The sequence below is a fragment of the Natrix helvetica genome (assembly GCF_964273705.1).
Source record: "Natrix helvetica genome assembly, chromosome: 7".
In the NCBI taxonomy this organism is placed as follows: Eukaryota; Metazoa; Chordata; class Lepidosauria; order Squamata; family Natricidae; genus Natrix; species Natrix helvetica.
Window position 1 is genome coordinate 44872190 of NC_138558.1, and position 16210 is coordinate 44888399.

General features: G+C 39.4%; 1 protein-coding gene and 1 long non-coding RNA gene across 4 annotated transcripts; one reads left to right on the plus strand and one right to left on the minus strand.

Annotated features, from left to right (window-relative positions):
* The first annotated feature begins 25 nt into the window (after positions 1–25).
* LRP2BP (LRP2 binding protein) lies at positions 26–16202 on the plus strand. Of its 3 annotated transcripts, XM_081960085.1 has the most exons (9): positions 26–163; positions 1696–1834; positions 3716–3828; positions 4991–5098; positions 9865–10007; positions 10754–10856; positions 11484–11707; positions 14292–14457; positions 15706–16202. In XM_081960085.1, the coding sequence occupies exons 2-9, from the start codon at positions 1720–1722 to the stop codon at positions 15769–15771; spliced, it is 1038 nt and encodes a 345-aa protein (XP_081816211.1). In that variant the 5' UTR covers positions 26–163; positions 1696–1719; the 3' UTR covers positions 15772–16202. The 3 variants fall into 3 exon arrangements, with proteins under 3 accessions (XP_081816211.1, XP_081816213.1, XP_081816212.1); XM_081960087.1 differs by lacking the exon at positions 4991–5098; XM_081960086.1 differs by lacking the exon at positions 1696–1834 and having other exon boundaries at positions 50–163.
* Positions 7354–15674, minus strand: LOC309395655. The gene is made up of 4 exons (XR_014175961.1): positions 14623–15674; positions 9682–9858; positions 8368–8445; positions 7354–7496 (listed from the first exon to the last, which is right to left on the minus strand). It is a non-coding gene; the product is annotated as an uncharacterized lncRNA (long non-coding RNA).
* Positions 16203–16210: the final 8 nt, after the last annotated feature.

Consider the following 16210-nt stretch of genomic DNA (forward strand, 5'->3'; position numbering starts at 1 on the left):
CCGTGAAAGGGAAGGAGGGGCGATGGCAGGGCGTGGGCCTTTGGGGAAACGCTTGGTACCAGTGTTGCTAAGCGACGCGCGGTTGCCGCGCGGCCTATGTGTCGGCTCCCTGCGACTACTTGCGGGAGGGCGCAATTCGCCATGGGCACCGTCGGTGAATTCAGTGAGTCACACTTCATGGGAATTGAATCGGGCGGGCTCATTTTGCTGCTTTCTTCTCCCCCCCCCCCCCCCTTCACGCCGTTTTTGTCAGCAATCCAAGTAGCACGTTTCCAAGTAAAGGACTTTAAAAAGCGAGAGCCAGACGGTTAACTCTTGCGGTGCCCTAGTCCTTAATTCGGGAAAGGCTTTGATGGAGATGGGAAAGCGCTTTGCGCATTCTCTCTCTCTCTCTCTCTCTCTCTCGTCGTAAATCGAGGATTGTGAGGAGTTGATGTAAAATTGGCAAAACTGCTAAGTTTGTTTTCCCTCCGCTGTTGCTCCTTCTTGAGAATCTTGTCATTCTGGAAATTCTCTGTAGTCAAAATGTTGGAAGTCAAGGAATGTATTTTTATTTTTGTTCCAGTGGTATACAATTAGAAGTCTCTGAGTATGCTGGGAAGACCCTTTAAGCCTCTGGAAGAGAGGTGGGGTAATAAAATGAATTAAAAAAATCAAAGAGTTGTATAGTAGAGTTAAAAAGAAGGCATATTTTGCTACAACCCATTAACCACAACTGGAATATGAAGCAGCATTGTAGTATTGGTGCTAAATTAAGAGCCCAGGCACCCAGGCTCTCTTCTGGCATTCCTCATTTAGTTTATCGGCCGTGCTGGCTCTCAGAGGATGTCCCTGCCCCCCCTCTCTCCCCCCCCCCCCGGCACTTCCCAACACAACATGCCCATGCGCCTTACCTGACATTCTGACTCATCCTACTTAACAACCCACCAGTGGTGGCATTCAATTTTTTTTAATTACCGGTTCTGTGGGCGTGGCTTGGTGGGCTGGCACGGCTTGGTGGGTGTGGCAGGGGAAGGGTACTGTAAACTCTCCATTCCCACCCTTCTCCAGGGGAAGGTTACCACAAAATCCCCATTCCCTCCCGATCAGCTGGGACTCGGGAGGCGGAGAATAGATGGGGGCGGGGCCAGTCAGAGGTGGTATTTACCAGTTCTCCGAACTACTCAAAATTTCCACTACCGATGCTCCAGAACCTGTTGAATACCCCCTCTGCAACCCCACCCATCTTGGGGTTACGCCACAGGAGCTGCCAAGATTGCTGTCACTAAGCAATGACATTGCACTTTACGACTGCATCATTTATGCAGGCAATCCTGGTCCCCACTGCCATCATAACCCAGGGGTTACCTGTGTATGGTCAGTTCTTTATCATCAGGAGTGTGGCTGAGTTGGGTTAACTTGTGAATAGTGGGTCTGTTTTTAATGATGGATATTGTTTCTGTGTTTGTGGTTGTTTTTCTGCTTTTTGTGACTTTATATTTTGACACAGATAGCAATCCAGAATCATGAGTTTGATGAATAAATAAATAAATATGTAAATATGCTTACCCAACGAGGTCAATGGGAAATAATAAGAAATCAATGTAAGAAGCAACTTTTTTGGGGAAAAGGCTTGTATCCTAAGGAAAGTGAGGATTAAAGGCGAAGGAAGTAACCATTTCTCAAGGTTTGAGTATGTTTCTCGTTTTTTATTAGACAGGAATAATATAAAAGAGAAAAATGAAGCCAACCAGTGAACCTCTGCCTAGGGTACATAGCACTGAGGCTGTTCTACAGTGCATTTTAAAGGAGTCCACTACTGAATTGGATAGTTTACAATGGCTATCCTATCAAGGTAACAACCCCCCCCCCCACTTTCTAGCTTTCACAGTTCTTTATTTTTTTTTATCATGGGATAAGGTAAAGGGATACTTTCATAGTGCTTAAATTATAAGAGGTCACACTCTTGTTTCCTGAACAAATGGAAAAACAAGATTACAGGAGCTATAATAAACAGCCTGAACTTCTGCCAAGAAAAGGAAGAGAGCTTTTTGTTAAGTGTCTCAGGTTCTCTTCTTTAAAATGGCAGTTCCTTTTTGTCAGGAAAGGTAAGAGGGCTTATGCTGCTGCCCTCTATAAATGAGCTAATCTTCCAAGGAATCATTCTTTTTTCTGTCTTCTCTATTACCATACTTGCAGCCAGAACAAAAACACTACTCAGAAAATTCTGGCTAATTATTATACATGGGATAAAATCCTTGTTTAATTAAACAGCTAAACGAGACTATGAAACCATGGCAGATTTGAGCCTTTTGATTTAGTTCTCAGTGTAAACCACCCTACATTCCGTCTCTTCTACTGTGTGCATAGCTCTGTAGGGTCAGACATATCAGTAGCACCACAGTGCTTCTCAGCAAAGCATTGATCCTTTGTTGGGGAACTATATTTCATTGAATTTGCTGAGAAAATGAAGAAATGCTGATAGTCCTTGACTTACAACAGTTCATTTATTGACCGTTCAAAGTTACGACAGGACCAAAAAAAGTGACTTAGGACCATTTTGCAGAGTGATGACCTTTACAGCATCCCCATGATCAGTGTGATCAAAATTCAAATGCTTGGCAACTGGTTCATCATATTTATGACGGTCACAGTGATCACCTTTTGTGACCTTCTGACAAGCAAAGTCAATGGGAAAGCCAGATTCACTTAACCGGGTTACTAACTTATCAACTGCAGTGATTCACTTAACAATTGAGCTAAGAAAGGCCGTAAAATGGGGCAAAATTCACTTAACAAATGTCTCACTTAACAAGAGAAAATTTGGGCTCAATTGTGGTTGTAAATCCAGGACTACCTATATACCTCACTTCCCCCTTATGGTATTGCAGTTTATTATGTAACATTTTCCTTGAACAAATGGAGGGACAGTTATGTGAGTGGGAACACATTTGATGGAGTGTTGCTCTCTTTCTATTTTTTGTATTTTGACATGCAAGTAAGAACTGTTGATGTGATCAATGATTCCTGCTTGCATTTCATTTAGAGGGTTTTTTCCCCCATTTTTTAAAATTTCAGTGTCAAGTTTACGTTAAAATAATGTTAAAGTTTAGGCACATCAGTACAGCCAAAAATCCAAGCTTTCTATGTAAGATTCCTCTTGAAGTATTCCACCTACAAATATGGTATCCACATAGCACAATGAACGATGGACTGCATTTTCATGTATACTTCCTGAAAGGCAGTGCAGTCAGCATTGAGTTGCAGAGTAAGGAGAGGGGAAATGTGCCCCTTTTCTTCCACAGCGTGACCAGTATTTTCAAAACTTGTAACCATCTGCATAGTTACATGTTGTGCTCAATGATCTTTGGATTGGGGCCATTTTCTTTGCCTACAGGATCTTTAAAAAAGCACAGTTGAAGTAAAAATATCAAGAGGATGAGAACTGAGTTTTTAACATGGCTTTATATAATACAGCTCTGTCTACTTGCTAGCTTAATCAAGTTACCATGCTTCTGGATCCAACTCCTTATATCCTCTTTATGCTACTTCTTTTGTTCATTCATCCCTTATCATAAATGAGTTTAATTTCCATCCCGTATATAACTAACATGCAGCTTCAACAAATGGACATTAAGAAAAAATGAATCTTTTGGTCCAAAAAGCTTCCCCACATCCGTTTTATGTGCTGATTTTCTCATAAACAACCACAGCTGTGTCTCTGTTTTTTAAATAGGGGCTTCCGATCATAATTTTCTGTTTGCAAAGGCTGAACAACTTCTGGAAAAGCGAATCAAAGATGGAGAGCCACTGGCATATTTTCTCAAAGGGCAACTTTATTTTGAAGAGGTGAATTTCTACAACTTCTAAAAGAATGTAAAAAATGCTGGAGAGAGACTGCATCAAAAGCAAGGATTAAGGACAATTGCATGCCACTATTTTAGAACTCACTTCCCCACATTGGGGCTTTCCAGAAACGGTAGCATTTATAATTTCCAACTTCAGTGGTCTTAGTAGCTGGGGAGTATGACATTTCCAACGTAGTAGAATAGCTTCAAGTGTGAGAAAATAGTTGATTTTAGTGTAATTAAGAATATGGAAAGCTGCCCTACTGGTTTGGCTCACACACTCCTGAATTTGATTAAGAATAATAAGTAAATCAGGCCAGTATGTCTTGCTCAATGGGTTGCAAATACTGATGTGTGGTCTTTGTTTATGCATCCATATTCTAATCCAAGAGTAGACAGCCTGTGGCACTCAACTTATATTATTAAAATTTTAATTCCCAAGTATTCCTCACCATTTGTCATACTTACTTGGGTTGTTGGGTACTGCAAGGATTCCAGTTTGATTGACAATAGGAATCCAGGGTCACATTGCACAATGTCCCCTTTTTTAACACAGAAAAGCCAATGATCTATTCAACAAACGTGATAAGGATGCTGTCATTCATTCATCATTAAGAACCATAAGGAATGAAAACAATGGCCTGTGCTATTCAGAGTGGCCAAGGTGATCGGATGCGTGGGTGTAATAACAATCTCCTACTAATATTCCCTAGCACTCAGAACGAAGAAGCATGTTTTCTACAACATAGCTTCCAGAATGTCTTCTTCAGTAGAGAAATATGCACTGATCTTATTGCAAATGCAGATCCAAGAATTTGGACCCAAGCAATTTATTCTTTTGCAAAGTTTCCATTCAGGAACCTATTTGCTGTTAGGCTTTTGTTTGTGTTCTAAGAATCTAAGGAATCAGGTATAAAAATCACTTGTAAGCATTTTCTTCTACTTACCTATCTTTTCAGGTCCTACTGTTGTTTGAATTTGATGAAGTACATGCATTTAATGCATTTAATTTCAAATTTTAAGATGCTTCGTCACTCTTTCAATTATTTTAAGTTAAGAATATAATATCTAGATAGGAATGATATTCTGAAAGATTCAGCAATCTGTAAGATTTACTAGCTGATTTAATCCTAAACATTTGATTTTCTATGTGCCTGGTACAGAAACGGTATGAAGATGCATTATTGTATTTTGAACAAAACACGGATTTTCAGTCCATATATCAGTTGGGTGTAATGTACTACGATGGATTGGGAACTCCTCCAAATGCTGTAAGTTGCAACTAGAAAGTAGATATTCATTAATTTTCATAAATAAATAATATACGTAAGTTTATTATTCAATAGTAGCACAAATTCTGAACAAGAAAAATGCATATGGAGTGAAATTGTGCAAATCTTTAAATTCCATGATTCAGTATATGAAGTTCTGTATTGAGGTTCGCCATTTGTTTGCATGTATATTTCTCAGAGTCCTTAGGAATGCAGGCATGTCTTAATTACAGGAAACACAGGAAACACAAAAATGCAGTAGTGAAAATCCTAAATGTTTCTCTTCACTTTACAAATAGCTTTGTATAGAACATGGGAGGTAGCTACAAATCTACAAGATATGAATTGCCTGTGTGGCATATGCAAAATGCAGAACACCAATGACTCTGCGGGAATCTTCTGCATGAATAATCCATTTTGACAACATGACATTGTCAAAAACAGATCCTGCCAAACAAATCTTATTTCTTTGACAAAATGACTAAATTAGTGGACTAGTGAAATGCAATGGGCGTAGTATACTTGGATTTTCAGTAAGGCATTTGATAAATTAGGCCACAACCTACTTCTTGGCAAGCTACAAAAATGTGGGACGTCACCACAAGAAGGATTTGTAATTGTCTGACAAATCACACTCAATGTGTAGTCCTTAATGGAACTACATCTACATGAAGGAAAGTAAGCAGTGGGGTAATCCCATTTTAGTCCCAGTACTTTCCATATCTTCATAACCTAATTAGATGAAGGAATAGAAGGGCAACTCATCAAATTTGCAGATGGCACTAAGCTGGCAGATGGATCTCAACAGACTTGAACATTAGACCCTATCCAACAAAATAAAATTCAGTGTAGAGAAAAGTAAGGTCTTAGGCAAGACAAACAAAAAGTACAGGTACAGATTTGGTGAAACCTGGCTCAATAGCAGTGAGAGAATTCTTGGAGTCCTGGTAGGTAATCATTTAAATGTGAGACAGTAGTGTGTGGCAGCAGCCAAAAAAGCCAATGCAATCCTAGGATGATTTAACAGATATAGCATCAAGGTCATGTTAAGTACTAGCGCCACTTTACAAAGCTTTAGTAAGATCTCGCCTGGAATACTGCATCCAGTTTTGGTTATCACATTATTAAGAAGTTGTTGAGACTTTGGATAAAATGCAAAGAAGAGCAACAAAAATGGTAAGGGGCCTGGAGAGTAAAACATGATAAACGGTTGCAGAAATTGGGTATGGCTAGTCTAATGAAAAGAAGGATCAGGGGTGACACAATAGCAGTGTTCCAATATTTGAAGGGCTGCCACAAAGAAAGGGGGTGACCTTATTTCCCAAAGCACCCAAAGACAAGAAACAATAGATGGAAGCTAATCAAAATGGGTTCCCACCTAGAACTAAGGAGAACTTTCCTGACAGTGAGAATAACCAACCAGAAATTGGGGGTGCTCTTTCACTGGAGGCTTTTAAGAAGAGACTGGACAGGTATTTGTCTGAAAGGGTAAAGGGTTTCCTGCTTGAAGTGGTTAGACCAGGGGTGTCCAAACTTGGGAACTTTAAGACTTGTGGACTTCAACTCCCAGAATTCCCCAGCCAACTCCCGGAGTTGAAGTCCACAAGTCTTAAAGTTCCCAAGTTTGGACACCCCTGCTGTAGAGCAATAGACACTCCTCTTTTTTCTGTACTAGATCTGTAAGAACACTTTAAATCTCTTTTGAGATGGACATTATCATCACCTCTAAACCAACAAATGAGTCTAATTTCAGAATTCACATTTTCTTATGGTAGAAACAGAATACATACTGGGAATCTCTAAATAAGACCTATGCCTCAGAAAAAAAATTCTAAAGTTGAAGCAGAATGTTATGAATATGGATTGCAGTATATTCTGGGAGTTGAAGTCCGCAAGTCTTAAAGTTCCCAAGTTTGGACACCCCTGGGTTAGACTCTTGACCTCCAAAGTCTCTTCCAACTCTGTGATATTCTGTTCTCTTCAGGGACTAAGCTGTGTTCATTTATGGATCCTCAAATAACCTATTTTTCAAATGTTTAATAAATGTATGCCGTAAGAGTATACAGTTGCCCATTAACTACACTAAGCAGTCAATTGTTTTTAATAATGTAAATTCAAGGAGCGTGCTTTTCTTTCCCAAGAAATATATGGCTTCAGCTGAACTATATATCTTCCTTGTCATTTTTATTATTGAATAGACTTGTCTTAAATTGGAGTGAATGTTAGATTAAAAACTAATAAACAACTACCTGTCATAAACGTGGCTGTAAAGTTAAGTTCATGATATGAAATCCAAAACATCATGCTTTGTTACAGTTGCAAAAACTGTCTATTCAAATGAGTATTTGTTTTAGAGTGTGTACTAGAATGTACAGTTAAGTTTACTGTCACCGTAGACCTATGTAGAAAATGTAGAAATATATGGGTTAGTTTTCAGAGAGAACATGATTTGAATCATAGCTGTCTGCAGGAGCTTTTGTCAGCATCACACAACACACTTGGTTCCTCTTTGTAGTCTCACGATACATGTAAAAAAGGGGCTAGCTTGTGTCACTATGCTGTCACTTTCATCACTACCCCCTGGAAATCATTGTTTTCAAAAGTAGTGAGGCCAAAAAGGGATTTCCACACCATTTTTTGTGCAGTAAAGAAAGCAAAGATTCTGGGTAACAGAGATCTATTTCTCTGTGACTTGATGATAGAGATGATGACTGCTTGAATATATTTGGATCCCTGTAGGCATCTATCAGTTTAAATGATCAGTTTAAACAAGTGGTTTGTGGAAACCTATGAGAGGCAACCATCTCCAAACTTATAGGCCATAAGGCTTAAGGTGAATCTGCCAAGGTTTCTGTAAATTCAAAGCCAGGAATGGCAGAGGACAGACTTGAGATTGCTATTAATATGGAAAACTTTCCCCAGCTGGCTTAAAATGTATTTTGTTAGGGTAAGGTAAAGGTAAACGTTCCCCTCGCATATATTTGCTAGTTGTTCCTGACTCTAGGGGGTGGTGCTCATCTCCGTTTCAAAGCCAAAGAGCCAGCACTGTCCAAAGATGTCTCCGTAGTCATGTGGCCAGCATGACTAAACGCCGAAGGCACATGGAGCTGTTACCTTCCCACCAGTGGTCCCTATTTTTCTACTTGCATTTTTTATGTGCTTTTGAACTGCTAGGTTGGCAGAAGCTGGGACAAGTAACGAAAGCTCCGTTATGCAGTGCTAGGGATTCGAACTGTCGACCTTTCTGATCGACAAACTCAGTTTCTTACCCACTGAGCCACGACGTCCCCCGTTTTGTTAGGGTAGCAATAGCTTAGTTTTCAAAGCCAGACCTTCATTATGATTTTCTGAAATGAAAAGTCCTTTTTATAAAAGCTCATTTATACAAGATTTCTTGCTTTGAATTTCGATAATCGTTCCTAAAGATTCTACTGCTTTGTAATTGAAATAGCAACATCACTTAGATTTTTATACCTCTTCATAGGGCCGTGATGGCAAAACTATGGCACGTGTGCCACCGGTGGCACGCAGAGACCTCTCAGCAGGCACGCAAGCAGTCTCCCCAGCTCAGCTCCACTGTGCATGCGTGCGCCTCCTGCTGGCCAGCTCGTTTTTGGGTCTCTGCCGTGCATACACACGGCGCATGCAGGAGACACTTGCACATGCGCAGGGGTCGCACATGCATGCACAGGTTGTCGTGCAGGCGCAGGGCTGGGAGGAGCGCAGGAGGGTTATGCCTGCATGTGCGGGGGTTATACGTGCATGCAAGGGACAGCATACATGCATGGGGATCATGCACAGGGGAGTCACACAAGCATGTGGGGGGGTTGGTGTCCAGGGGGGGGATTCGCACATGTATTGCATTATGGGTGTTTTTGGCACGCGACAACAAAAAGGTTAGCCATCAGTGTCATAGGACATTACAGCCCTCCCTAAGCAGTTTATAGAGTCAGCATATTCCCCCCAAAATCTGGGTCTTCATTTTACCGATCTCGGAAAGATGGAAGGCTGAGTCAACCTTGAGCTGTTCAGAATCAAACTGATATACCATATTTTTCGGAGTATAAAATGCACCTTTTCCCTCAGAAAAAAGGCTGAAAATCTGGGTGCGTCTTATACACTGAATACAGCATTTTTTGCCTCCCAAAACCCCACCCCCTTCACCAAAATGGCTGTGCATAGCCTTTAGGAGCCTTGCAGAGTGCTCCTTGGGGCTGGGGAGAGCAGAAATGAGTGAACATTAGGCCATTTTTTGCTCAATTTTGCCCCCTTCAGGAGCACTGTATAAGTCTCCTAAATGCTATGCATGCCCTTTTTTAAACAAATGGGCCCATTTTTTGCTCACTTGGCGGGGCACCCCCCAAGAGCACTCTACAAGCCTCCTAAAGGCTATTCACGCCTTTAAAAGAAAAAAGGGGCCATTTTTGGGAGGTCTGCAGAGTGCAAAAAAGATTTTTTTAAAAAATTTGCCTCTTCAAAACCTTGGTGTATCTTATACTCCGGTGCGTCTTATACTCCGAAAAATACCTATGTTCTACTTTAATGTTATGTTGCAAATCACCAAGTATCTCAGCTAGGCACACCTCTGGGTTTCAGCTCAATATAAATTGCTGTTGGCATCATATCTCCATCAATTAAATGTTGTAACATTTCATCTCAAACAGCAGACCCTTTCATTACTTGGTCTGAATCCAAGTGGGCTGCTTGTTCACAAGTGATTCATGTCTCGACAGGATCACTTATTCTTTGCTTTGATTCACCTGTAGAAGAAAGGAGTTGAATATATGAGGAAGATTCTCGACTCTGACTCCCCTAAAGCAAGACATTTAAAATTTGCTGCTGCATACAACCTTGGCCGAGCTTACTACGAAGGACATGGGACTCAATTTTCTGAAGAAGAAGCTGAAAGGTAATCTTTCTTTATAATGCATCCATGTGTGGGCATATCAGCCTGACAATTTTGGAGCAAACTATAATAATATAGTCTGAGCCATGATTTCAGCATAAAGGTCCACATTTTGAGACATCATCTTTGGGTACTTCTAGATGGAATGACCTTTGGAATGACCTTCCCCCTGATATTAGAACAACCACGGACCTCCGCTCCTTCCGTAAGAAGCTCAAAACCCACCTGTTCAATCTAGCCGGCCTAGCCTAATTCCAGCTCTCCCTCCTCAGTCTGTATTTTTTAAATTTCACGGGTTGGTCTTAGGCTAAGTTTTAATTTTTATAAATTTGTACAGGGGTTTAAAGTTTAATCTGATTTTAATTATATTTATTATTATTTGTATGGTTTTTAATTTGGTACCTGTACACCGCCCCGAGTCCCTTCGGGGAGAGGGGGCGGTCTAGAAATCAAATAAAATAAATAAAATAAATAAATAGATGGAGAACTGTGTTAATAATTAAAATAAGTTCACGGCTGTTGTTCCAATTTGATGTCAATGCATGGATAAGAGACTTGTGCTCTTCCCAGTGATGTTGAACTACACACCCAAAATGCTTTAGCATTGGTTATGCTGGGTGGGGTTGCTTAGTTACAGTTTGATGGCTTTTGAGGAACTGTTAAGTTTCACAACATCTGAGAAGCTTCCACATGGCTATGAATGAAAAAGGGAATAATCTAATCACATCGCTGTTGCTATTGTTTTCTAGATTATGGTTTATTGCTGCAGATCATGGGAACCCAAAAGCAAGTGTAAAGGCTCAGAGTACACTTGGAATGTTGTATTCAGCACATGCTAAGGATCTTAAAAAGGTAGCTTCATCTTTGGGGTAGCTTTATTCCAAGCCCTGCATCCAACTGACCAAATGGAGTCTCTTTCCATTTGGAAATGGTAAAAAAGAGGCAGCAAGATGAAGAGAACTACAGAGACCCAATATAATATAGGGATTAAGGAGTTGGACCAGAACTACCATCAGCCACAGACTCTCACTGGATGATTTTGGGCTCAAACAACATTCTTGAGTGATTTATTTTTTCTATCTTTTCTATCTTATTGGCTAAAAAAAATAGTACTGTGTTTCACTGTTGTTTTAAGACCTAAACAAAATATCTGGCAGCCTGAAAATAGAATTATGCGTATAAAGAACATTACATTTATTTTAAGTTGCAAATATGGTATCTCATTTTTCAGAATAATGAAACAGGATTATTTTCTATCTAAACAGCACAGGCAACTGCTAAAGAATGTCAGCTACATATATAGTATGACTGGCATTTTGAAGATTGACAATTTCATATTTCTGGGTAGCTACAGAGGCAGTTACTAAACCTGAAGCATAATCCTTGGCTCTGCATCTATTAGTCCACATAGCTTGAATATAGCAAAAATCTTTTTCTTCTTCCCGCCCAAATGATTTTTGGAAAATTGTTTTTCTGCAGGCATTCTTTTGGCACTCAGAAGCTTGTGGGAATGGAAGCTTGGAATCTCAAGGCATCCTTGGAATTATGTATCTTCACGGCCGTGGCGTACGTCATAACTTGAAGGCTGCTTTGGAGTGCCTCAATCAGGCATCAGATCGAGGAAATGTCTATGCTAAAGGCCATTTGGTGGAGTATTATTACAAAAGAAAATGTTTTATAAAAGCGGCCGAGTTTGCCAAAAGGTGAATTTTTAGTTAGTTCTTCAAGGGGAAGCTAAATTCACCAGAACTTATGTGGGTAGACAACTGAATATTTGCATCTAATTGGCAAGAGTTCAGCATATGTATTTCAGATGCTATGTGATATGTATATTATTTAAAAATAATGCATTATTAAAACTAAACATTTTAAAATCTCTCCTGTTATATAAAGATTTTTTTTATATAACAGCTTTTCATATCTATGAGCAATTTGTAAATGCTATGCTTGTACACTACATTAATTCTGAATATATATATATATGACTACATTTTTGGAGTATAAGACGCACCTTAGTATAAGACACACCGAGATTTTGAAGAGGCAAATTAAAAAAAAACTTTTTGCACTCTGTAGACCTCCCAAAAACGGCCCATTTTTTTGTCAAAAAAAGAGGGCATGAATAGCCTTTAGGAAGCCTGTAGAGTGCTCCTGGGGGGTGGGGTGGGGAAAAACCAAGCAAAAAATGGGCCTGTATTTTGTCAAAAAAAGGGCATGCATAGCCCTTAGGCGGCTTATAACATGCTCCTGGGGGCTGGGGGGGGGGGGATTGAGCAAAAAACAGCCCATTTTTTGCTCATTTCTGCCCTCCCCAGCTCCCAGGAGCACTCTGGAAGCCTCCAAAAGGCTATACATGGCCATTTTGTTGAAGGGGGTGGGGTTTCGGGAGGCCAAAAAAAAAGCTATATTCAGTGAATAAGACGCACCCAGATTTTCACCCTCTTTTTTGAGGGAAAAAGGTGTGTCATATAGTCTGAAAAATACGGTACATAAAAGCTCTTTTAAGTATAGGCAGTCTTCGACCTTACGACTATTCGTTTAGTTACGATGGTGCTGAATGATTGGTGGTTATGACCAGTTCTTGAAGATCCTGCCATCTGAATACCTCCATAGTCACATGATCAGTCTGGGTACTTGACAACCTATTACTTGGTGGCAGCACCTGTCATCACGTGATCATAATTTGCAACTTCTCTGCTTTCTTTTTAATGTTAATGTCATTGAAAGGTTTCAAAAGAAAAATTAATACAATCTAAAATAAAGTAAGAAGGAAAAATAAGAAATTAAGTATTAAGAAAAATCTAAAGCGTAAAAAGGAAAAAATAGAAAAAAAATTTAAAAAAGATAAAGTGACTTCTGATCTTGTTACAGTAGTTGTAAGTACAATACAAGTGTATATTTATCTCTTTCTCTAAGTTACCTTGTGGCTCTCTTCTTTCTACAATGTATCCTATCGAATTGTCAAAATTATAGATCACAAGTCGTTCTATGAGGGGCCACCCTATAACATTATCCAGAAGCTTCAGATGGTACTGAATGCAGTGGTGCAGGCAGTTATGTGCACTCCTAGAACATGTTATAAGTCTGCTCCACAAGCTGCATTGGTGGCCAGTTTGCTTCCAGGTCCAATTCAAGGGGCTGGCCAGCCGGCTGGCTGGCTAGCTGGCTCCCATCATCTATCCATCCATCCATCCATCCAATTTATTTGCCACCTATATCACAGTGGGGCTACTCTAGGCAGCTTACAATAATAAAAAGAAATGAAAAGAATGTAAATAGAACAAAATAACAAATGTACTGTAGCTATTTTCTTTTCTCTAATAAAACATGTTAATTTGGCCATCTCAGCGAGTTATGGTATGTTCACGAACTATTTATGTATTGTAGTCGTTGCCAATAATCTTGGTTGAAGAAAAACAAAGTTATGGTTTTTCCCCAAACTTTTTAATCCTTCAATCCCTTTTTATCCTTCAATTCCCCAATCCTTTTTATCCTTCAGTCAATGGGGAGTCCTAACACACTTCCCCAGCAGGGAAGATTGCAAGGTGCTGGGTAAGTCTTTCCCACCTGCGCACTCTCCCCAGCCCCCCTGCTCTTGCACCCCACAGGCCACTTGCACTTTCCCCCCAACCTTTACTGTGCTTCCCTCTCACCCATGTACACCCTCCTTGACCTGTGCTGCCTCCCGTGCATTCCCCCACACCCTCCCCAACCCATGCAATACCTCTCTTGCACCTTCAAACTGTATCTGACCACTGCAGTGTCCGTTGCTCACCCTCTCTCTGACCTTGCTCTGCTTCCCTTGTACCTTCACATACCCTCCCCAATCTGTGCTTCTCATGAACCCTCTACACCTTCCCTACATCTCCACAAATCCCTCACTTTATCCCCCACCTGGAAGCAGCCACTTACTTTCCTGCCTGGGACTTGCAACTTCCTGCTGAGTTCCCCATTGAGCTTGGGTGTGGAAAGCAGGAAGTTGTTTCACCTAACAATTACAGAATTCAATTAGTGACTGCAACTGGGACTATAATCACTAGGCAACATGATTGTGCTTTACAGATGCATCACTTAATGACAGCAATTCCAGTCCAATTGCCATCATAAGTCAAGGACTACCTATACATGAACTTAGGGCTTATAAACCATGGCATATTTTGGTATGACCTGTTAGACTTTTATACAAAAAGTCTAGACTTCGGCAAAAATGTTCTTACTAATTATTTGAAATATACTTCTATGTTCTGAAATTACTAATTTTTAACCTTACGGTCCATTTCCAAATAGAGTAACCGAAAACGACAATGTTGAAAAGATAGCAGAGGAAACAGATTGTCTTCCTTTTTACATAAGCAGAGGACTTGCAATGGCTTCTTTCTACTTGGCCAGATGCCTCCAGTTTGGCCGAGGAACCCAACAAGATTTAGCAGCAGCTAAAAAATATTATTCTAAGGTAAGGGGGAGGGGCTCTGTCTTTTTAATTGGATGTGTACTTCCATAAGTTTACTGTTAGACGTATCTCTGATATATGAAACAGAATTATACATGAAAATTAAACCGTTATAACATATCTGAAAAGAACTAATAAAAATGTTATTCAATTATCCAATTGACTTACTTGAGGCAAGTTAGGTTTGTGCCCATTTCTTGTTTACTGCCACTTGATGTCGAAGATTTCAAAACCTACTTTAAGATACATGATACAGATATAATCATACAAATTCTAGATAAATACTCTTACTATTCATGTGGTTATCAAAGGCATGTATACTCTACAGCCAGCACTATTGCTGCTTTGAAGCTTGGGGAATACCAGTTTCTGAATAAGTCTACCATATTCCCAGGTTCATATACTCCCTGCCTTCTCCACTTCTATTTTTAGATTAATTTAACTATATGGAGGCTTCACTTGTTAATCTTAAAATTATTGGGAACAAAATAGTTTTATGAGCTACGGCTTGAATCTAGCTTGTTATTAGTAACTATAGTTAACATCACTCACTTTTTCTCCAAGCTCAGACCACATGGCAAGCTGCAAATACTCAAAAATGAAGCGAAAGCATTTGAATTTCTTGGAAGATTATATGGATGGAATGTGCTAACCTAGGTCAAGCTATGATTTAGTAGTATTCTTGACTCAGCTCCTTGTTTGTGTTTAAATTTTTTAAAAAATTAAGTATTTTCTGACTGAAATTGGACATTTTCTGTGGAATAAATGTAAACATCCTCTATAAATAATCATTTTTCCTTTACAAATATCAAATAAAATAACCAATTGCCAGTCTTCATTTTAACTACAGCAATAATGCAGTGAATTTATAATCCAAGAATAGTAATCATGATGCTTTAATATTGTTACATACTGTATGTGCCTATCCTGGGTTCCTGGGAACCTAGGATAGGTAGTTTTGTCCTGATAAATGGACAAAAAAGCCAAATCCAGTCTACACATCTATAATTAAAGAGTTTAGTTTAACTTTTTCTGTGATAGTTGTTCTATGTGGGAAAGCTACCTTGCCATATCAGTTCATCTTGAGAGATTAAAAAAAAGCAAATAGAAGATTAAGGAGATCAAAAGTGTATTTTTAGTTTAATGATTTAACTCAAGGAAGCTTAGGAAACAATCTCTACTAGTACAGTGACCTTGTAGAAGACAAGATCAATTTCATTTTTTAGAATATATTTTTCTCTGTTTTTAAAGGCATGTCGATTGGATCCTGCTTTAGCTGCTGATCTTGAATTGACTGCAAATCATGGGAGAATTTAGAATATTATTTCGCTGAATCTAAACAACACATTTCTTCCAGGTTCTGATTAATGTGAAGAAACTTTTGTCTTCCTTATTCTACATTCAAAGTAATGCATATAAATTTCCTTCAGTAAAGTTATACCATTACTTTGTAAAGTTATTCTTTAATTCTGTTAATATAATAAAAGTTGATTGATGATCATTGAGTACATTTCTAAAGGCATTTGCAATCAGCTATCCTTGGTTAAGGAGGTGCGCTATGTCAATACTCTGCCTTACATAATATTTCTTGTGATCCTTTGTAGTCATAATGAAGAAAGTTTGGCTATCCTCTCCGAAGAAAAAGAAAGCCTCTAGTCCCTGCCTTAAGTATAAATTCTGCCATAATCATGAGGTTTAGAGAATGCAATTCTCTTGGGTTTCTCAAAACTGATTTCAAGTAGAACTGATTTTCTAT